At 37.5% G+C, this 24,395-nt stretch overlaps 1 protein-coding gene across 2 annotated transcripts in view; it reads right to left on the bottom strand.

Moving 5' to 3' along the window:
• Positions 1-24,395, bottom strand: part of KCTD3 (potassium channel tetramerization domain containing 3) — a 59,957-nt gene that overhangs the window by 29,569 nt on the left and 5,993 nt on the right. For both annotated transcript variants that reach the window (XM_004439652.2, XM_087424357.1), the window contains exons 4-9: positions 23,406-23,479; positions 16,801-16,859; positions 16,446-16,526; positions 15,283-15,423; positions 14,725-14,815; positions 10,068-10,258 (exon numbers count right to left, since the gene is read on the bottom strand). In XM_004439652.2, coding sequence (XP_004439709.1) covers positions 10,068-10,258; positions 14,725-14,815; positions 15,283-15,423; positions 16,446-16,526; positions 16,801-16,859; positions 23,406-23,479 — 637 coding nt within the window. The remainder of the gene's footprint in view (positions 1-10,067; positions 10,259-14,724; positions 14,816-15,282; positions 15,424-16,445; positions 16,527-16,800; positions 16,860-23,405; positions 23,480-24,395) is intronic.

The following is a 24,395-nucleotide window of genomic DNA, read 5'->3' as shown; positions in this document are numbered from 1 at the left end:
GATGACATGATTGTATATATAGAAAACCCTAAAGAATCAGTTGGAAAACTATTAGAAACAATCAACAACTACAGCAAAGTTGCAGGGTACAAAATCAATCTACAAAAATCAGTTGCATTTCTGTATGCTAATAATGAACTAACAGAAAGAGAGCTCAAAAAGATAATACCATTTACAATTGCATCAAAAAGAATAAAATACCTAGGAATAAATCTCACCAAGGAGGTGAAGGACCTATACAATGAGAACTACAAGACATTATTGAAAGAAATCCATGATGACATAAAGAAATGGAAAGATATCCCATGCACGTGGATTGGAAGAATAAACATAGTTAAAATGTCTATAATACCTAAAGCAATCTACAGATTCAATGCAATCCCAATCAGAATCCCAATGACATTCTTCATGGAAATAGAAAAAAGAATACTAAAATTTACATGGGGCAACAAAAGACCCCGAATAGCTAAAGAAATCCTAAGAAAAAAAGAACAAAGCAGGAGGCATCACAATCCCTGACTTCAAAACATACTACAAAGCAATAGTAATCAAAACAGCATGGTACTGGTACAAAAACAGACACACAGATCAATGGAACAGAATTGAAAGCCCAGAGATAAAACCACACATACACGGACAGCTAATTTTCGACAAAGGTGCTAAGAACATGCAATGGAGAAAAGAAAGTCTCTTCAATAAATGGTGTTGGGAAAACTGGACAGCCACATGCAAAAGAAAGTGGACCATGTGCTGTCGCCATTCACAAAAATTAACTCAAAATGGATCAAAGACCTGAAGGTGAGACCTAAAACTATAAAACTCATAGAAGAAAATATAGGCAACACACTGTTTGACATTGGTTTTAAAGGAATCTTTTCAGATGACATGCCTACCCAGACTAGGGAAACTAAAGAAAAAATAAACAAGTGGGACTATATCAGATTAAAGAGCTTGTTTTTTTTTTTTTTTTAAAGGTTTTATTTATTTATTTATTTCCCAGATTTTATTTATTTATTTATTTCCCCCCCAAAGCCCCAGTAGATAGTTGTATGTCATAGCTGCACATCCTTCTAGTTGCTGTATGCGGGACGCGGCCTCAGCATGGCCAGAGAAGCGGTGCCTCAGTGTGCGCCCGGGATCCGAACCCAGGTCACCAGCAGCGGAGCACGCACACCTAACCGCTAAGCCACAGGGCCGGCCCCTAAAGAGCTTTTATAAGACTAATGAAACCAGAATCAAGATGAACAGACAACCAACCAGCTGGGAGAGAATATTTGCAAAACATACATCTGACAAGGGATTGATCTCCATAATATATAAAGAACTCACACAACTGAACAATAAAAAACAAACAACCCGATCAAAAAATGGGCAGAGGAAATGAAGAGACACTTCTCCAAGGAAGATATACAGATGGCCAATAGGCACATGAAAAGATGCTCAACATCACTAATCATCAAGGAAATGCAAATCAAAACAACACTAAGATACCACCTCACACCCGTTAGAATGGCTATAATGACCAAGACAAAAAACAATAAATGTTGGAGAGGATGTGGAGAAACAGGAACCCTCATACACAGCTGGTGGGAATGCAAATTGGTGCAGCCTCTATGGAAAACGGTATGGAGATTCCTCAAAGAATTAAAAATAGAGATGCCCTATGATCCAGCCATCCCACTACTGGGAATCTATCCAACGAACCTGAAATCAACAATCCAAAGAGGCTTATGCACCCCTATGTTCATTGCAGCATTATTCACCATAGCTAAGAAGTGGAAGCAACCTAAGTGTCCCTCGACTGACGATTGGATTAGGAAAATGTGGTATATATACACAATGGAATACTACTCAGCCATAAAAAAAGACAAAATCGTCCCATTTGCAACAACATGGATGGGCCTGGAGCGTATTATGTTAAGTGAAATAAGCCAGAAAGAGAAAGACAAACACTGTATGATCTCACTCATATGTGGAATATAAACCAACACATGGACAGAGAAAACTGGACTGTGGTTACCAGGGGCAGTGGGGGTGGGGGGTGGGCACAAGGGGTGAAGGGAGTCATATATATGGTGACGGACAAACAAAAATGTACAACCCAAAAATTTCACAATGTTAGAAACCATTAAAACATCAATTAAAAAAAAAATAAGTGGGTAGATTTAAAGTGAACAAAATAAAATAAAAAGGATCCTAGGGCTCATGCTGGACTTACTAAATCAGAAAATTTTATATAAATTGCATTTTTATAAAATCCACAAGAGATTTAGCTGCAGTTTGTTCATGACTGGTTACTGGGAACCACTGATCTGAAGACAGACTTGGCAACCTCAACTATCCAGAATGTGTCTAGAAATCTGGACGTAGGCAAAAAAGCAAAAAGAAAAAAAAGCAGTAAGAAGTCATACTATACCCAAAATAAACATTCAGGCCTTTACTCAGAACTTATTTTAAACTCCTCGTTTCCTAGTATTGTGGATCTCAATTTAATTCATTCAAAAGGCACTACAGTAGGCAGTTAGATTAAAAAACATGAGAAGAAAGGATATTACTAGGAACTTACGGTTTAGAAGAGGAAAAAACGCAAACAACCAATTGTAATGCAACAGGAACAGAAGCATGCACAGGGTGTAGTAATAAGGAATAAAAAGGGGGTAGCTACAAAAAGGGGGTTGAGAATATTTCTTAGAAAAGAAGCCATCTGAGTTGGATTTTTTAAAAGATGAATAAGAGTTCATCAAATTGGGGGACTGGGAATCGGCAAGTCCAGGGAATCTGAGAAAAGGGCAGAGCGATGTAGGTGAGGGAGGCTATAAGGAGCAAATATCCCACATTAATAGCAGAAGAGCCAAGACTGTGTGAAGCAGAGAATTCTAGGCTCACCTTGGTGTGGCATTTACAGCCCTATATAGCTGACTCTCTTTAACAGAGCACTTACTGCACTAGTAGTCAGGAGAATCAGAGCTGGAATCCTGGCCCCAGGAGTACCTTTCTTTGCCACCTTTCTGGTTCTTACTTACCTCATCTATAAAACAGGGTCCAAGCTATAATGTCTAATGCTCACTTTCACCCTAAAAATGTTATAATCCAATTTTGACACTTAAATATTATCTTAATTATCTGAAAAGCATCATATGAGAAATATCGTTTTACCTAATAATGCTGGGAAAAAAGTCTCACCTATTCTATACTGTGTTGTGTGGATCGTTAGCTGTTACAGGTAACGGTTTTTTTTATTTTTGAATAAAGTACTTATTATGTGACAACATGAACAACTTTCTCAGCATCCAGCTGAGAAAAACAAGGATGCATAAGAGTTTGAAGAACTTACGGGAAAAAATGAACCAATTAAACGCAACTGCAGCATGTATTAAAAGCATAGACCGGGGGGGTCGGCCTGGTGGCGTAGTGCTTAAGTTCGAGTGCTCCACTTTGGCAGCCTGGGATTCACAGGTTCAGATCCCGGGCGCAGATCAATGCACCACTCATCAAGCCATGCTGTTGTGGCATCCCATATACAAAATAGAAGAAGATGAGCACAGACGTTAGCTCAGAGCTAATGTTCCTCAGTAAAAAGAGGAAGATTGGCAATGGATGTTAGCTCAGAGCCAGTCTTCCTTACAAAAAAATAATAAATGAGGGGCCGGCCTGGTGGCGCAAGCGGTTAAGTGCGCGCGCTCTGCTGCAGAGGCCCAGGGTTCGCCAGTTTGAATCCCAGGCGCACACCAATGCACCGCTTGGCAAGCCATGCTGTGGCGGAGTCCCATATAAAGCAGAGGAAGATGGGCACAGATGTTAGCCGAGGCCCAGTCTTCCTCAGCAAAAAAAAAAAAAAAAAAAAAAGAGGAGGATTGGCAGGTATTAGCACAGGGCTGAACTTCCTCACAAAAATAAATAAACGAAAAAAAAAATTAACAAAATAAAATAAAGGCATAGGCCAGAGCCAGCCCCAGTGTCCTAGTGGTTAAGTTCAGCATGCTCTGCTTCAGTGGCCCAGGTTTGGTTCCTGGGTACGGACCTACACCACTCATCTGTCAATGGCCATGATGTGGCAACGACCCACATATAAAAAGAGAAAGACTGGCAGCAGATGTTAGCTCAGTGCAGATCTTCCTTAGCGCAAAAAAAAAAAAAAAAAAAAAAAAGCATAGGCCAGAAAAGATAACTGATTTCTTTTGAATCTTACACCAGTGCAGGGTATTTGCCTTTCTGTTCAGAACTGTACTACGGACAGACAAGATCAGTGGCAATAAATAACTCCTTGAAAATTCTTAACCAATCTTGAAAAAGCCAGGTATCTAGCAGGAAGAAAAATGATATACACTGAACAAAAAGAAAGTACTGCTAGCAATGTCTTCTATACACACATTTTAGTTTGTATGTACAAACACATATTTATACATATGAATACAACATCTCAGCCCAACCTATCAACTAAAAAAACCAAACCAAGATAAAATACAACACAGACAAAACAGCCCTTTGACCAGAAATGAGAAATAAATTTGCCATTTCAAAGCAGAAAGTCATCATTTCACACACAATTTTAGAAATTTTTATGTAACAGTACTTTAATTTTGATGTCAAACAATTTTTCAGAACATGTGAAACTAACTGTATTCAGTACTATGAGCTATGTGAAAGGTAGCAATAAAAACAAGAAAATCAAATACGATGACTCTAGAGAAGGATGAGGTTCTGGGAAATTAAGGAAGACATTCTGAATGACCTCAAGAAATTTAAAGTGTCACTCTTGCTTAGGCTCAACAACCCTGACCACTATCCACAAGGAAGACAACAGTATAAGTAATGACAAGCTCCTGTCTTAAGGGACCCTCTCAGTAAAATATTGCTCATAGCAGCAACCCAGCAGCACTATCTTAAATAAGTTATAAGGAAGGGAGTCCAGCCTCTGGGAGAGCTCTATCATGGATATACCAGACCTAACAATTTTCTTTGGATGGTGCTGTCAAGTTGTGAAGAACATTTGTAACAACGAATGGTTTCTTTTACAGGGCGAGAACCAATTACTATGTACTATCTCATAACATAGCTACCTACCACATTAGCTTTTGAAAACAAAGTAAGGCATAAAATCTCCTGCACTTATTGGCATGTTACAAGTGGCAATTAGAAAAAAGAAAAAAAAAATCACAACTGATTCCCTTTCTGTCTTATTATTAGAATATTATAATTTCAAAAATGTTAACGTTAAAAACTTTTTTCTAAAGTTGTTAGGGAGGACTTCCACTGCCAGTCATGATGGAATTAATGTCATCAGATTATTCCTGACTGTAGCACAACATAAAATTGGCCAAAATGCAAGGCAACTGTTTTCAGGCACTGGACAACAGCCAGCAGAAGACTTGAAAGATGGGAAATACACCAGATACGCCCCGTGTTCACCCTGAATTTCTGCGTTAAGGACACTGTCCTGACCATACCATAGGGTGGTGAAACTCAAGCCTCTTCCTTGAAACAAAGAGGCTGAGCTCAAAGTCTACAACTGTCGAGGTGACCAGGATTTATGAGCAAGTTATAAGAAAGGAGGGAACTGCCAAGCACCAGGAGTGGGGACAGCACAAAGTTGCACAGGGGTTTCCCTACCCCTTGTCTGAAGTCAGACTGTACCTAGGCAGGGTGAGACTCTCTCACCCCCAAGAAATAAGAGAGGCTGCACAGAACTGAGAGCTGAGTGGAGACATCAGAGGTCATATGTAGGCAGATGCACTAGTTCTAGCTCAGTAAGAGTGGCTCTTGCTGAGCACCACAGGCATCCAGTTCAGACTCCAAAGAGGCAACACTTTAGGAATAAGGACCACACCCTTGAGTAGGAGCCAAGCCCTAAAATAAAGAGTAAAGCTGAAAGAGGCCACCTATCCTTAACAAAGCATAAAAACAAGCCTAGCAGGATCAAGAGGATTCTCCAGTAATTTAATTGCCTGCCAAAACAAAACTCATATCTTTTAAAGGAAGACAATATAACCTATACCCTCTACATAATGTATCATGCACATGTTCAGCATATACAAAATCAAAACTTTCTAGATATGTGAAGAAGCAGGAAAATATGACCCAAAATAAAAACATGAGATGACCCAGATATTCGAATTAGCAGACAATAACTAACAAAACAGTTATAACGAATATGTTAGATTTAATAAAAAGCAGGAAAAGACAAGAAATCTCAGCAGAGAAACAAACTTAAACGGAATAAAAAAAAGGCAATTTTAGAGCTGAAAAGTCCAATATCCTAAATGAAATACTTACTATATGGGCTTAACTGCATATTGAATACTGCAGAAAAAGGGCAAAAGACATTAAAGACAGATCAATAAAATTTATCTAAGCTGAATAATGGAGAGAAAAGAAATGGAAAAAAAAATAGTGCCTCAGTAACCTCTAGGCCAATATAAAGTGGTCTAACATGAAACTAAGTCTCAAAAAGAGGAAGAGAGGGGGCCGGCGCGGTGGCACAGGTGGTTAAGTGCGTGCACTCCGTTGTGGCGGCCCGGGGTTCACCAGTTCGGATCCCGGGTGCGCACCAACACACCGCTTGGAAAGCCGTGCTGTGGCGGTGTCCCATATAAAGTGGAGGAAGATGGGCACGGATGTTAGCCCAGGGCCAGTCTTCTTCAGCAAAAAAAAAAAAAAAAAAAAAAGAGGAGGAGGATTGGCAGATGTTAGCACAGGGCTGATCTTCTTCACAAAAAAAAAAAGAGGAAGAGAGAGGGAGGGAAGGAGGGAGAGAGATGGGAGGACCCTCAGTTGTGTCAACCAAAAATGTCTCCAGATATTTCCACATGTCCCCTAGGGGACAACATTACCCCTGATTGCAAATCACTAATCTAGTATATGTAAAGAACTATAATAAATCAATAATAGGAAGACAACGTCATAAAAAGAGGACAATAATTTAAACAGACACTTCTCAAAAAAAAAAAAAAATACAAATGGTCAAAAAGCACATGAAAAGATGACCAATACCATTAATCATTAGGTAAACTCAATTAAAACCAACATTAAAATCACTGCACATCTACTACAATGGCTCAAATCAAAAAGACTGACAATAAAAAAGTGTTGGTAAGGATGCAGAGCATCAGAACTCTCATACATTGCTAGTGCAAATGTAAAATGGTAACCACTTTGGAAAACAGTTTGGCAATTTCTCATAAGGTTAAGCATACACTTTTCATATGACCCAGAAACTCCACTCCTGGGTATTTACCTTAAGAAAACATGTCCACAGAAAGACCTCTACTTATAGTAAGACTAGGAACTGATCACAGGATTGAGGAGAGTACAGATCACAGATAACACTAACAAGAGTAGTCTCACGGAGTAGTCGGGGCCAAAGCATGTTTAGAGCAACTTCCAGAGAGAATAGCAGAAGAGGACACAGAAACAAGATCAGATAACTATTCTCTCTTGCTTTAAGAGGAACAGAAAAATGGAGCAAAAACTGGAAGAGAATGTAGGATAGTTTTTGTTGTTTCTTTTAAGGCAGAATTACAGCATGGTTGTATGCTGATGGAAATGATCCAACAGAGTGGGCAGATTTTAATGCAGGAGAGAGAGGGAATAACTACTGGAGTAATGTCTTGGGAAGGTGGAAAGAAATAAGATCTAGTATACAATCAGATATAGAGTTGGCCTTAGAGAAGAGCAGAGACAATTTAAGCACAGTAACAAATGGGACAACAGAGTATATGAGCACAGAAACACACAGACGGGCAGGTATGATAGCAGGAAGTAAGGAAAAGACTCTTCCGATTTTCTCTGTTTTCTCAATGAGAATAACAGACCGTATTGGAGGTTTAAGGAAGAAGAAAAGGTATGAGACAATCATCTAGGAGAGCGACAGAACTGACAAGGATAATGTAATAGGGTTTCTGGGTAACTTTTAAAGGCGCACTTGAGAGCAGAGGTCATGAAGTGAGACAAAGTATTGTGTGCCTGTGTTTTTCCTAGCCATCTTTAGCTGTTCAGGTGGAAAGGCAGATCTGGCCAGGGCTGGGGTTTCTCCAAGTAAGTAACACAAAGAGAGAGCTGCAAGAACATGGCGGCTCTATGCTAGAGTAATCGTAACGATGGAAACCAAGCCTGATAAAAAGGGAAGTGATAAGTGAAGACCCCAGTGGAGATAAAGGAATTTTTGAGTTGGGGAACTAAAGCTAGTAACTTCAAAGGAATGAAGCATAGTAACCCAGAGGGCAGCTGAAGACTACATCAAGTGTTAAGTACAGATGGCATGAGATTCAAAATTTCAGGGGTTGGGGCGAGAAGAGGGAGAAGGTTGGGAGAGAAGGGAAGGAAAATGATCTAGCACAGTGATTCCCAAAGTATGGTCTGGGAATTCTTGTGGGTCTCTGAGACCGTTTCCAGAAGTCTGAGAGGTCAAAACTATTTTCATGGTAATACTAAAGCATTATTTGCCTTTTTTTACTCTCTTTATCTTAAGAGTTTACAGAAGAGTTTTCCAGAGGCTACATGGCATGTGATGGGGTCATCATTATGACAACCAATGGAATCTGCATATGTATTCTTATGTTTTCTAAAATTGTCTATGGTGGTGGGTTTAGTGTATGCAAGCCTCCCAAGATTAACTTAGTTTGTTCTAAATACTTCCACTATGTTCCTTTCTAGCTTTCTTCAATTATATCTGCTATGTAATCTCTGTAACCTCATTATTGTCCAATAAGTTATTATTTTGAAATCTAAGTTTTCCTTGCACCTACAAAGAAACACAACAAGAAATAGGTACACTGTGATGTGCTTTGCAATATTAGTTTTAAAAAGTTCTGAAAACCTTTCAAAATTTTTAAATTTTACCTAAAATTGTTTAAAATATCTTATTCTAAAGTAAATTTATTATTATTATTTTTTTGTGTGAGGAAGATCAGCCCTGAGCTAACATCCACGCTAATCCTCCTCTTTTTGCTGAGGAAGACCGGCTCTGAGCTAACATCTATTGCCAATCCTCCTCCTTTTTTTTTTTCCCCCAAAGCCCCAGTAGATAGTTGTATGTCATAGCTGCACATCCTTCTAGTTGCTGTATGTGGGACGCGGCCTCAGCATGGCTGGAGAAGCAGTGTGTCAGTGCACGCCTGGGATCCGAACCCAGGCCACCAGTAGCGGAGCACGTGCACTTCACTGCTAAGCCACGGGGCTGGCCCAAAAGTAAATTTATTTTTAATATATTTTTCTTATACAGTCAAGCACCACATAACAATGTTTCAGTCAACAAGGGACAGCGTATATGATGGTGGTCCCAGAAGATCAATACCATACGGCCTAGGTGTGCAGGAGGCTACACCATCTACGTGTGCTGAAATTCATGATGACAATGATGAAACTGCCTAATGACGCATTTCTCAGAACACATCCTGTGACACATGACTGTACTCAGTGATGGATCTCACACAAATGTTTGGAAAATATAGTTATTTTTCACTAAAAATGTTCTTCATGTTACCATGCAATGGGTTTATTATTGCTATTTTTAGATTAATTAGAGTAATTAGATTAATTAATTAGATTAATAAACATTTATAAGCATTTCAGTTGTAATCCCTATTATGGTAAATATCAGTAGATATAACCTACACAAACAAAATCTCTTAATGGTCCTGAATGACGTTTTAAGGCTATAAAAGGGTTCTGAGACCAAAAAGTTGAGAATTTCTGGTCTAGAAGCAGCAATGAGGAGGAATAAGAAAGTTATTTACCCCAGCTTCAGGCCCAGCATTATGAGAGGGATGGAGAGAAAGCAGCCACCACTGAATGGGTTTCAAGAAAAGCAACATTCTCATGGAGCAGCCAGGATTCAATTGGAGCAAACTGGTGAAGACTCTTTCCTCTCACCTAAAACATTAATTTCTTCCCTCTTTATCAAATCATTCCTCTCCCATTGAGTGGTCCTATTATCACTGGACCCTGGAAAGAAGATGTGGGAGCTCCAGCTAACTAACAGTCCAGTTGGACATTTATGGGCAATCCCTGTTAAACTTCAGAAGATTATATATCCCAGCAAAATGCAGCATAAACAAAGTTTTTCTTACCAATTTCACTTCCACTTCCTCCATCTTGAACACTCCATAAGATGATGCTACTCTCTGAGGCAACAGCAACCATTTTGTCTTTGTCTCCATGTGGACCTCCAACCACTTTTGCATTTAAAGCTACTCGTTCAATAGTCCAATCCAAATATGGGCTTGTAAACACTTGTTGCCACCCTGAAGATTCTTTGATTCTGTTAAGTAAGAACAGCTACCTCAGCAGCAATTAAGTAAACAGAATATAAACGAAACCAAAAGATATTAATCACAGCTACCTATCTTTATGTTAAATATAAAATTTTGTTGATATATACCATTTACAAATCCAGAATATTATCCCCAAGATACCCTATATTTACATATATGTATGTAAATACATACATATGTATGTATACATATACATATGTATATGTATAAAGCACTTAAAAAGAGCCTAGAGACTAGAGTTCTATATTTCTCCAAAGAACAATTTAGGAAAGCCCTTCAAATTGTAAAAAACATTAACAACTTAAAAAAAAAGTTGGATCTTTCACTTTTCACCACAAAAAAGTGCTACTGTCATTATCTATGGGTAGGAACAGACAACAAAAATCAGAATTGTAGGATAATTATTATTCCTTTCAGTTACTAATCAGTTATTCAGCTATTATCATTAACTACATGCACTCCATCTATTGTTTTCTCGTACTTCAGATGACAGCCTATCCTGGCAAACTAAGACAAGGGACTGATCCGGTACAACATACATATTCCAACACCTTGGCACAATCAAATGCATAAAATGTGGGACTTTGGAAATCCTTCTCTGAGGACTGGACTTTAAAGATTCCATTCTAAATGAAAAACCATGGGGACCTATTCATCCCCCATACGTAAAGGCTTACCAGGGTTCAGATTTGCAGTCGACTGAATATAAATGCATTCTTTATTATTTAATTTCTAATAAACATATTTGCAAATTTTCAATGTTTTCCTGCCCTATCTGAATTTAGTCCTTCAGACATGTATTCTGTGTGATTAGAAAACAAGGCTTCACACATTTAGAACCTACAGTTGTGCAATAATAACAACAAATGACCTGAACTTTAACTACAGAAGATCTGATTTTAAAATCATACTAAACAAATGATCCAAACCAAAGTGTAAAGCTTCTGTTTGCCTTACCTAAACAGAATAAATAGAACATGAAGAAAATAAGCACTCTTTTATATACTACCTGATTTTTGTGATATTCATCACAAAAAATCAAATTTAGGTATTCATAAATCATGGTCACCTAAGGAACTAAATGAAATCACTTTAGTTACATTTTTGTTTAAAAATGTAGCTAAAGTAATAAAGCTATAATTCACAAAAATATGCAATTCAAGGGGCCACCCCGTGGCCTAGTGGTTAGGTTCAGCGCACTCCGCTTCAGTGGCCCAGGTTCAGTTCCCTGGCATAGACCTACACCACTCATCAGTGGCCATGCTGTGGCAGCATCCTACATACAAAATACAGAAGATTGGCATAGATCTCAGCTCAGGGCAAATCCTCCTCAGCAACAACAACAACAAAAAAAGCAATTCGGCCTTCTTATTAATTTCAAGAGTCAATGATTTCTTTAAGTAACTTCAAAGCAATACATAGAAAAACGTTTAGTTTTTCCTAAGCATCGTATGATCTGTAATTACTCTATTCAGCCACCAGATGGAATTCATGTGCTAAGATAAACCAATGGAAAGAATTACTTAATAAATTCTAAAAATTGACACTGAGAAATGAAATACAGGGCCGGCCCCGTGGCTTGGCGGTTAAGTGCTTGTACTCCGCTGCTGGCGGCCCGGGTTCGATCCCGGGCGCACACCGGCACACCGCTTCTCCGGCCATGCTGGGGCCGCGTCCCACATGCAGCGGCTGGAAGGATGTGCAGCTGTGACATGCAACTGTCTGCTGGGGCTTTGGGGGAAAAAATAAATAAATAAAATTAAAAAAAAAAAAAGAAATGAAATGCAGATGCTCTTAGGAACCATCAGACTGGGCACAAAGTAGGGACAGCTGGCACTTCAGGAATAATAGCAATAGGCTGCTATGTGGATGCAGACATGTGCTAGGTTTACAACAGTGTTCAATGAAGAGATGCTGAATTGATTTAATGAGGTGAATGATGTGATCTTGTGATCATTAATTTAGGAGCAGAAATAATAAAACTATATGTGATCTAATCTTTTACCGAGATCACACTTCTGAGTTATTTTTCTCTATAAAAATTAGGGTATTATAAAACAAAGAATGGCAAAAAAAGAGTAAAAGAATCAGGACAGCATATTTGAGAGTGACTATAACAATTAGAGAATTTAAATCAATAAGATATGTGAATTTACTTCTGTTTTTAAGTTAAAATTACATACAAAGAAGAAAGAAACACATATTGCTCTATAATTTTCCATACAAGTAGTACAAAATTTTAAATATGTAAAACAAGAGAGAACAGGCTCTGACAGTTCAGCTCTCCGTCTCCTTACTGCTGTCCAGCGAACCAAGGCTCAGGAGTCAGGACAGCAAGGTGAAGAATGTGGTTATCATCCACATTAAGATCTCAAAGAAATACAGTAGAAATACATGCCCTGCAAGATTCTGAAACTGACTTTAAGCATACTCTACCTCAAACTGTATGGAAATAGACAAATATGTCAGAAGAACATGAGAGAGTCTAAAATTAGAGCCAAGTATATATATTGGATATATACAGAGAGAGAGCAATATAAAGGGACTTTCAAATTAAGTGTGAAAAGATGATTTATGTAACAGATAATCAAAACATAATTAGCTACCTACTTGGAAGAAAATAAAATAGATTCCTAAATCGTACACCACATACCAAAAGTAAGTCCCATATGAATTAAAGATCTAAAGTGGGCTGTAAGCTCCAAGAGGGCAGCAATTTACACAACTCCTCTTTGTGAATATAAGTAACACTGTCATAAACTCAGTAAGAAAAGAAATATAAGAGTAAAGTCTCACGATGTAGCAAATTAGTGAATCTAGAGAATCTAGGTGAATACACAGGGGTTCAGTATACTACTCTTTCATTTTTTTAAGATTTTAAATTTATTGATATAGAAAGCTGTGGAAAAACAATTTGTAGAAAAGAACACACCCTCAAAATAATTTGAATATTTTCCTTTATTTTGAAATGTTATTGCCACTGTTTTGAATGAGTTAACCGTATGTGAGAAAATCCAATACGTCCTCAATCCTTTTCCTTTGTCACTCTGCATGGGCATACTGCTCTGACATCAGTGACACTCAGTAAAAGCAAAGAAAGGTCATGGTCAAAAGCAAACACAAAGAATGGAAAATGTAACAGCATCATTCTTCTTATACTTGTCACTCAATGAAGTTTTGTGCAAAACTGTGTCTCTGACTGGCAAACAGAAATCTCTAGCATTGTTGTGCAATAACAAAAGATAAATTATGCTGTTACACCTGGATAACTTATCATAATCATTTCACAACTCCTCTGGAATCCTTAATCAATGAAAATATGTGCATAATATTTAAACAAACAAAAAGAGTTTTGTCAATTCAGATCCACAAGATTGTAAGTTCAAAACAACACTCCTAAAAAAAAATTCCTTTCTTCAAATTAATCATGCTTCATACGAAAGTTATCCGCAAAATAAATTATCTAAAAAAATAATTTCTATATTATTCAATAAAATAAGAATACACAGAATGCTTTCAAAATGGAAATTTTGCACTGAATCTCTACTGCAATGAAAATAGACAGTGGAGATTATTGATAGAAAAGGATTTTTCCACATATAGCAAACCTATCATCCACTGAGATTTTTAAAAAATACACCTGGGATTCTTTAAAACATATCTGTAAACTTGTGAAGACATTTTAAGTATTTTTTAATCTATTGTGGCTATTTTTTCCTTCACTAAACTCAACAGTGACAAAACATTTATATATTCTTTGATTTTTCAGCAATTAAATTAACTATGGGATCATAGTCTGAACTAGTATATCTGTCTTTGTGCTTCTACACCACTTCTCCGTCATCAACACTTCTCACTGCAGTAAGGACAGTGAATTAAGAATCCTATCCTTTCTCCAGTTTAAAACAATCACTGGTCTACACTTTTCCTCATTCCCTTTTAGTTTCTGAGAATTCAAGAATTAGTAAGACCAAACTGCCTCTGTGCAAGTCTCACACATGACAGCTATTAAACTATATCAGTTCTGCCCACAACCGTCCTGCTTCACGAGTCTGACTCTTCACTACTATAGAGCACAAAAGACTGAAGCATCACAGATAGAAAATCACGAAGCTCACATTAATAATCCTGCCCAGTCATTTAATACAACAGATAAATGATGCAGAAGCTGGCTATAATCAACAAGAAGGAGTAACTTCAAGATATCTCAGTTATATCACAGTTCATACTGTCTGGGAAATACTTAAGACATATTAAGGCTATCAGCAATATTTACCAACTTAGCAGTGAAAATAAAAGCAAACTGAATCTAATCGGGAGATACAGAAGTGGGTAAAATATGCAGAGAAAAAATTTAATGACTAAAAGAAACAGCTCTTCAATCTATGAATATAAAATCACAATTATTAAACACTAGCCCCCAAATAACAAACCATTATTAATTATACAGTACCTGTAACACACAGCAAAATGGGCATATGCAGCTACAATCCAGTTGTGATGGCCGGCCACTATGAGCACCTTTCGTGGATCCACAGGAAATCCTATTGATTTTAGAAAAGGAAATGTTTCATATTCTAAAGCAAGGGCTGGCAAACTATGGCCCACAGGCCAACTCCCGTCCTCTACCTGTTGTCATAAACAAAGCTCTGTTGGAGCACAGCCACGCACATTTGTTCACATATTGTCCACGGCTGCTGTCATGCTACAATGGCAGAGTTGAGCAGTTCTGACAGAGCCCGAATGGCCCACAAAACCTAAAATATTTACCATCTGGCTCTTTACATAAACAGTTTGCCAACCCCTGTTCTGAAGATTTAGAGCAAACAGAAGATCAGATACTTTTTCAATAAAAATTATATGTTAAATGAGACTTTTCAAGATATAAATAATAAATTTGAATTAAAAAGAGAGGAGGCAAAAATTACACCTTTAAAAATAATTACTCAATATCACCTAGAACTATGAACATACATATTTTTCTTTTTCTATTCACGTAGTCTTTGCTTACCTAGCCTAACAGTCTCTTCTCCAGTTCCAGAGAGAACAGGCTGGGTACCATTTCCCCGAGCTTCACCTTCTGTAGAATTCAGTCCATTCCTAGAATCAGCAGAGGACCTAGTTGTGTTGTTTATTTTACGACTAGGAATACCTATAAAAGGAAATAAGAAGATAAATTTATTTCTCAGTTCACCTACCAAAAATTAAAAATTTCACATTGTAACAAAAAAACATAAAAATGTAAATTTCATTATAGCCAAAATATATTTTCCAATATAGCAATTGATTGCAAATAATTTAATTAACAAAGAAAAACCACAACAAAATGAAAATGAAAAAACAATAAAATTCTTTCAACAGATTTCTGGTATTTGCCATGTTATGTATAATGAATAAGATTAAGATTTATCATATTATACTCCATTTTTACCTAGCTCTAGGTTATACTGAAATCAATCATTAATTCATTCAATCTGTGGTGACCAATCTTTATATTCATGGTACAGTTACTAGGTTTAAGGTACTATGTACTAATTTAAACTGCTTTAAAGATGAACTGCCTCATACTTTTAAACATCTTTTACTTGGCAGAGAATCTTTTTTGGAACGAAATCTTGCTCAGAAGCCCACTGCCACACAGGTAACAGCAGAACTCTTCTAACTAACTGAAGTGGGGCGGAGATGACATTGCGCCTCCCCTGCCTCTGTCCTGTACGATGACATCTCTCTGCAGGCTCCTGGGGTTCTACAAAAAGGGGACTGACAACCAGTGCTCTAACACAGGGGTCAGCAAACAACGGGCCATGGCCAAATCCAGCCTGATGGCTGTTTATATAAATAAAGTTGGATTGGACACAGTCGCATCCATTCATTTCTGCAGTGTGTATGGCAGAGGTGAGTAGTTGCCATAGAGATCCAGCTCACAAGCCTATCTGGCCTTTACCGAAAAAGTTTGGCCCATCCCTGCTCTAACATAGTATGACTTCAATTAAAATTAAAGTTCTCACGATTTCTAGTAGATTTATAAATGAGAAACTCAATAATTAAGTAACAGATCTTCCTTCTTCCTATTTACACATGTGTATAAACATATTTGCTTAACACTTATTTGTATATACTTGCTTAATGATAATAAGAATTTTTAAAAAGACTAAATAAATAACGCAGAAGTACCTGGTGGAGGCAAGTAACCATGGAAAAGGACACTGCCACAAGATGAGCGCTCCAATTCTTCACATAAGAGAAGCCTTCTTACTAAAAACATTTCAAAGCAAACTTGTCAAGAGTACATGCAAACAGAAAAATAGTACTCCATTTTTATTTTCTCTAGTTAAAGAGGATGGGGAAAAAAAGGAAAATGTTTAAGTTATATCAGTTGATAGTATCCTTTTACTATGAAAATCCACAAAAAGTAAGCACAGAACTAGTCCATCAAAAGTTAGGACCTAGTATAAATCACATTTCATTTGGGTAAGTTTAGTGCACAAAGGGTAAAATCATAAACACAAAATATTTGGAGAACACATACCTAATGGAGTGATTCCATAAAATTCTGCTTCATGCCTGAGAACGTTAATACTCACTCCCCTACAAAGAAACAAACAAACGATGTAAATCCTCTAACAATGGCAACTTGGATTATCATCTGAAGCAAAAGTACTCAGTTCTTAATGTGAACAAGATCATGAGGCTTTAAAACAGTTTTCTCCTAAGATCCTTAATCATATGAAAAAGTCTAAATTAAAAATCCGCACACCAAAACATTTTCTTATTTAAAAACTATTCACACATAGATGAATTGGGTGACTAAAGGAGAGATTAGTGCTTTATAGGGTTAGTACAAGTAAATTATCAAGAAGTATCTAATAAGGCAAACAGGAGTGGAAATCATTCTTACATGGCATTAATTGCTTTTAACTTTTTATCAGAATTATTTCTTTTTTTTCCTCCCCAAAGCCACAGTACATAATTATATATTCTAGTTGTAGGTCCTTCTAGTTCTTCTATGTGAGCCACCGCCACAGCATGGCAACTGACAGACGGGTGGTGTGGTTCCGTAATCAGGAAACAAACCCAGGCCACCAAGGCAGCGCGAGTGCCGAACTTTAACCACTAGGCCATCAGGGCTGGCTCTTCTTTTTTGGTTTAATGAAGTATAGTTGACATACAATATTATATTAGTTTCAGGTATACACATTGTGATTAACATTTATATGATTCACCATTTATATACATTATGGAATGATTACCACAATAAGTCTAGTAACCATCTGTCACCACACAAAGTTATTTACAATATTATTGACTATACTCCCTATGATGTATACTACATCCCTGTGACTTATTTATTTTATAACTGGAAGTTTGTACCTCTTAACCCCCTCACCTATTTTGCTCAACCCCCCCCACTCCCTTCCCCTTGGTTCCTTGTATCTATGAGTTTGTTTGTTTTGTTTAGTTTTTTAGATTCCACATATAAGTGAAATCATTTGGTATTTGTCTTTATCTGTCTAATTTCACTTAGCATAATACCCTCTAGGTCCATCCATGTTGTCACAATAGCAAGATTTCATGCTTTTTTATGGCTGAGTAATATTTCATTGTATATATATATACACACATCTTCTTTATCTATTCATCTATTGATGGACACTTAGGTTGCTTCCATATTTGGCTACTGTAAATAATGCCGCAATGAACATGGGGTGCAGATATCTTTTCAAATTAGTGTTTTTTCTTTTTCTTTGGATAAATTCCCACAAGTTGAATTGTTGGATCATATGGTAATTCTATTTTTAATTTTTTGAGGAACCTCCATAATGTTTTCCATAGTGGCTGCACCAATTTACATTCCCACCAACAGTGCACGAGGGTTCCCTTTTCTCCACAACCTCTCCAACACTTGTTATTTGTTGTCTTTTTGCTAACAGCCATTCTGACAGGGATGAGGTGATATCTCATTGTGGTTCTGATTTGCATTTCCCTAATAATTGGTGATGTTGAGCATCTTTTCATGTACCTGTTGGCAATTTGTAAATCTTCTTTGGAAAAATGTCTATTCAGGTAAGCATGATCACTTTTGATCCATTTTTGTATACCTCACACAGTGCCTAGCATGGTACTTGTACATAAATTATGCAATAAATATTTGTTGAATGAATAAATTCAGATAAACTGACTCCCTCATCAACAGAAATCAAAAATAAAAGCAAAATAGAAAGTAGGGGAAAAACAGACCAGCCTTAGGAAAGGCTATGTTATCCAGATGAAGATGTGAGAGTATAGTTAAATAAAATGAAAATAACAAGTAAAAAGAACGAAGCTTAAGTGTTTACAATACTAACGATTCCTTTTAGACTTTAGCTACAGTATGTCCTTACTTCAAAAATACTGCCTGGGCAGAAATGAGAGATGGCATCACTATAGATCCCCAAGAAATTAAAAGGACATTATAGGAACACTATGAACAACTCTATACCCACAAATTTGATAACCTAGATGAAACGGACCAATTCCTTAAAAGACACAATCTGTCAAAACTCACACAAGAAGAGATGATCTGAATATGCTTGCATCTATTAAAGAAATTGAATCAATAATTAAGAATCTTCCAAAACAGAAAGCACCAGGCCAAGGATTCCCTCTTCCAAACACGTAAGAAAGAAATTACACCAATTCTCTATAGTCTCTTTCAGAGGACAGAAGCAGAAGGAATACCTCCTAACTCATTTTATGAGGCCCACATTACTGTAATACCAAAACCAGACAAAGACATTACAAGAAAACTACAGACCAATACCTCAAGAACATAGATGTGAAACTCTTCAACAAAATATGAGCAAAGTGAATCAAACAACGTACAAAAAGAATTATACACCACACCCAAGTGGGATTTATCCCAGGTACCCAAGGCTGGTTCAACATTCAAAAATCAATGTAATCCACCACATCAACAGGCTAAAAAAGAAAAATCACATGATCACATCAACAGATGCAGAAAAAGCACCTGACGAAATCCAACACCCATTCATGATAAGAACTCACAGTAAATTAGGAATAGAGAACCTTCTCAACTTGATACACACTACCTAAAAAAAAACCTTACAGCTAACATCATATTTTATGGTGAAAAACTTGAAATTTTCCCACTAAAATCAGGTACAAGGCAAGGATGTCCCCTCTCAACACTCCTTTTCAACATGATACTGGCAATCCTTACAAATGCAATAAGGCAAAAAGGAAATAAAAGGCATACGGATCAGGAAGGAAGACATAAAATTACTGTTTCCAAATAATATGATCATCTATGTAGAAAATCCAAAAGAATCAATAAAAACTTCTGGAACTAAGAAGCAATTATAGCAAAGTTGTATGATACAAGGTTAATGTACAAAAGTCAACTGCTTTCCTATGTACCAATAATGAACAAGTAGACATTGAAATTAAAAACACAATACCATTTACATTACCACCCCCAAAAATGAAATACTTAGGTATAAATCTAACAAAATATATACAAGATCTGTATGAGGAAAACTATTAAAACTCTGATGAGCAAATCAAAGAACTCTAAATGGAGAATATTATTCCATGTTCATGGAGAGAAAGACACAATATTGGGCCGGCCCGATGGCATAGTGGTTAAGCTCACACGTTCTGCTTCGGCAGCCTGGGGTTCACAGGCTCAGATCTCAGACGGGGACCTATGCACTGCTCGTCAAGCCATGCTGTGGCAGGCGTCCCACACACAGAGAGGAAGATGGGCACAGATGTTAGCTCAGGGACAATCTTCTTCAGCCAAAAGAGTAAGACTGGCAACAGATGTTAGCTCAGGGCTGATCTTCCTCACACTCACACACACACAAAATCCAAAAAATAAAAAAAGACAGACACAGTATTGTTAAGATGTCAGTTCTTCCCGAACTGATCTAAGATTCAATGCAATCCCAATAAAAATTCTAGCGAGTTATTTTATCAATATTGACAAACTGATACTAAATTTTATATGGAGAGGCAAAAGACCCAGAATAGCCAACACAATATTAAAGAAGAACAAAGTTGGAGGACTGCCAGTGTAACCGGACTGCAGAGTCCTATCGCCCAGGTTCTCGGGTCAGTTTGAGAGAGGAATTGAGACATCGACACAATGGCAACAGCGAGCAAGCAAAGATTTATTAGAGGAAAGGTCAGATACACTCCAAGTGAGGAGCGGGCAGTGCCAGAGAACGCATCTGCCTGTGTCTTGGGTTAGCTTTATTTTTATTTGGGCTGTTTAGAAGGGAATTAGCATTATCTGGCTATCTGCCAATAATGGTTTTTCCTCCACTCACAAGTCGGGAGGGGGAGTTCTTGACCTTCTAGGGGAAGCTCTGGAACTGTCATGGCAGTCATGCCCCAGGGAAGGGGGGCTAATGCATATGGAATTTGTATGTAAATTAAAGAAAGGTCAATGTCCTCTAGAGGTGCATAGCAGAGGCTCTGTATGTGCTGTTTGTGCACTCGTTATTTTTACTGTGATGGTTGGTGGCCTCAGACTCCGGTGGTGGCACCAGGCAGGTCTCAGTTCCCCTTTATCTGTATCTTGTAGGATGCCAGCAAGACGCTCCACTGATGCAGCAAGGTCTCTAGCCATGATCCCCCGCTTATGTCTGGATGCCAGTAAGATGCTCCACTGATGCAGCAAGATCTCCAACTACGATCCCCCACTCATGTCTACCTAGCTACCTATCTCACCCGTACCCAACACCAAGATTTACTATAAAGCTATAATAATCAAGACAGTGTGGTATTAGTGAAAGAAAAAATAATCTGAAAATGCTACATACTGTATCACTCCAAGTATACACCATTTTGGAAAAGGCAAAATTATGGAGATAATAAAAAAATCAGGACCAGCCCAGTAGCTTAGCAGTTAAGTTTGCATGTTCCGCTTCGGCGGCCTGGGGTTCACCAGTTGGGATCCTGAGCACGGGCGTACTCACCATGCATCAAGCCATGCTGAGGCAGCGTCCCACATAGAAGAGCTACAACTCTACAATTACGATATACAACTACGTACTGGGGCTTGGGGGAGAAAAAAAAGAAAAAAAGAGGAAGACTGGCAACAGATGTTAACGCATGGCCAATCTTCCTCAAAAACAAAAAAGATCAGTGGTTGTAGGGGGTGGAGATCAATAGGCAGAGCACAAAGAATTTTCAGGGCGGTGAAATACTTTGTATGATATTATAATGATGGACACATGTCGTTATACACTTGTCCAAACCCAGAGAATGCACAACACCTAGAGGGAACCGTAAGGTAAACTATGGACTTTGAGTGATTATATTTATATGTGTCAATGTCGGTTCACCCTTGGCAAAAATGTAGCACTCTGGCAACTGATGTTGATGATGGGGGAGGCTATGCATGTGTGGGGGCAGGACATACATGGGAAATCTCAGTACCTTCCTCTCAACTTTGTTGTAAATCTAAAATGGCTCTAAAAAGAAGTCTTAAAAAAAAACAAAGAAAAAAAAAATTCCCTGGGATTTTTAATAAACATATGCAATTGCAATATTAAATTGCTTTTATTTGTGAAATTGGTTGTGACTAGCTTAACATAACAACAGTTACAACTTTCTTATTCTATTTCAAAACCATTTGTGCTAACAGCACAGTAGTACTGGCTAATTACAAGGTAGCTCAGGACATACACACGTTCTTGAGGAGCTCCAGTCTGCTGGGGAGGACAGGCAAACACACATGGTTACGCCAATACTGTGTGATAGGGGCAACACGAGAATTCTATACAAGGAAAAGAATTAGAACATAGCATTTTTTTTTAATTCCTTCCCATCTTCTTTTGGGAAGAGAATTTTAATTTGCTACTAAAGAGAATTTTAATTTGCTACGCCTCTTTAAGTGAAATAAGGCAGCAATTTGTAAGAAAAGCAGTCAGTAAAGACAGATATTTACACTAACTCTGCCTTTCATGGGTTATCTAGTTGTGGATTAGTGGCAAGGACACTGATTAGAAGTAAATTTATTCTTCAATCAAATGCTATGTGGCAAAATAATTTTACTCAAGAATTAAGTAGTTAGTAATACTTCCCACCTCTACCAAATCCCAGGCGAAAAACCAGACAAACAAAAATCCCAACAAATCTTATTCATTCAATAAATATCTACTGAGCAGGTACTATATGCACTGTTATAACACTGGGAATACAGCAGGAAACCAACCAGACAAAAAGAATCTTTGCCTTCAAGGAGCTCATATTCTAGTGAAGATAAGCCAAAAATTATATAATATTATAAAGAGGCAGCTCAAATAAACAATCAGAATTTTAAAAAGCTGTATCTAAAAAAATGTTAATAAATCTCTTGTGAAAGTTCACTAAGAATACACGAAATAAAAGAACAATAAAACAAATTGTATTCCTACAATGAGCCTGTGGCAAAATTAAAGAAATAGTTTAAATGGTCATTCATTTACCCACCAAAAAAAAAAAAAAAACCCCCATGTACTGACTCCCTACTATGCATCAAGCACCATGCTAGATCCTGGGGATGTATAGGGCTCACCCTTCTGGAATTTAAAGTGTGACGGAAGACAGACAGCTGAAAGAGCAGTAAGTGTAATAAACACTGTGGTAGTGTCAGCACAGGAAACCATGAATATCTGTATTAAGTGGAGACAGCAGGGATCACTGCAGAAGCCAGGATTAAGCGAAGAGCAGAGAGAGCTGACAGTGCTGAAGCAAGAGAAATGAAGCAGGGGCCAGATCACAGATGGCCCTAAGAAACACGATCAGAATACCAAAATCCGCAACCATCAAGTCAGTAACATATTAAATGTGGGTTTTTTAAGCAGAGGAGTAGCCAGATGAGGTTTATATTTTTGGAAGATAATGTTGACTACCACGTGAAAGTGAATTGGAGGGATGCAAGGATGAAGGCAGGAAACGGGGTTTGGAAGCTGTTGGAGTATTCGAGATGAAGAGATGATGGGGGCCTAGATCTATGAGAGTTTAATTCCAAGGAAACTTTTAAGCCAAATAGTCTTGGGAGAAAAAAAAAACACTTTTTCTTCATAAAATATACCAAAAACACATCTATCAATAAGAATTTACTTAAAAGGATGGATTTCTTACCTTAAGTCTAGTTCTTTTGTCCGAAGAAAATTTAAAATGGGTGCGAATGCTGCTGGATCTCTATCAATAAATATCTGTAAATAAAGAACTGTTTTATTTTCAAATTATAAATAAAACTTTTCACTTCAATATCCGTAACACCAAGTCAGAGAACAAAGACTGATTTATTTATATACTGTATTTCCTTGATTCTACTCTTAAATTTTTTTTTGGGGGGGGAGGAAGGTCAGCCCTGAGCTAACATCCATGCCAATGCTCCTTTTCTTTTTTTTGCTGAAGAAGACTGGCCCTGGGCTAATATCTGTTCCCATCTTCCTCCACTTTATATGGGACACCGCCACACCATGGCTTGATAAGTGGTGCTTCGGTGTGCACCTGGGATCTGAATCCGGGCCATCAGTAGCGGAGCACATGCACTTAACCGCTACTCCACGGGGCCGGCCCCTCTACTCTTAAATTTTAATGTTTCTAACACTGGAATGCAGTTATAACTGTGTACATTTAATGTAACATTGTCTTTTTTTCCTTGAAAAGCTATTATTAGACTGATGATATTTTAATGTGTAGGACAATGGTATCTACTAAGTCAGTTTTCTCATTTCTGTTTACTTACATCTTTGGTAGAAGTGATACCCAAAATAAAAGTTTTATCTGAAATATCCTAGAATTCAATAAATACTTTGAAAACATTATGCATAAATAATACTTTCTTATATTGTCTGATTATTAATTATTGGTGAAAGTGATTGTGACTTACATAATCTGTGATTCATAGGTGAATCATTAAAACAACAATGTACTTTTACAGCACACACAGGGGTAATCAAGAAAAGTAAATACTGCATGCTGCTGTCAACACTGGAAAAGAACACCATTCTCATAACACTTTTACATCCCTCTATCTCAATTTCCTCAAGGGTGTGGGAGGTGGGTTGGGATGATGACAAAAAAACATTTTTTAAAAATAACAAATACAGCACCACAGAATAC

Source organism: Ceratotherium simum, chromosome 36 (assembly GCF_057802395.1).
Source record: "Ceratotherium simum simum isolate JZ-2026a chromosome 36, ASM5780239v1, whole genome shotgun sequence".
NCBI lineage: Eukaryota > Metazoa > Chordata > Mammalia > Perissodactyla > Rhinocerotidae > Ceratotherium > Ceratotherium simum.
Note: the sequence above shows the minus strand (reverse complement) of the source record. Positions and strands in the feature narration are given on the sequence as shown.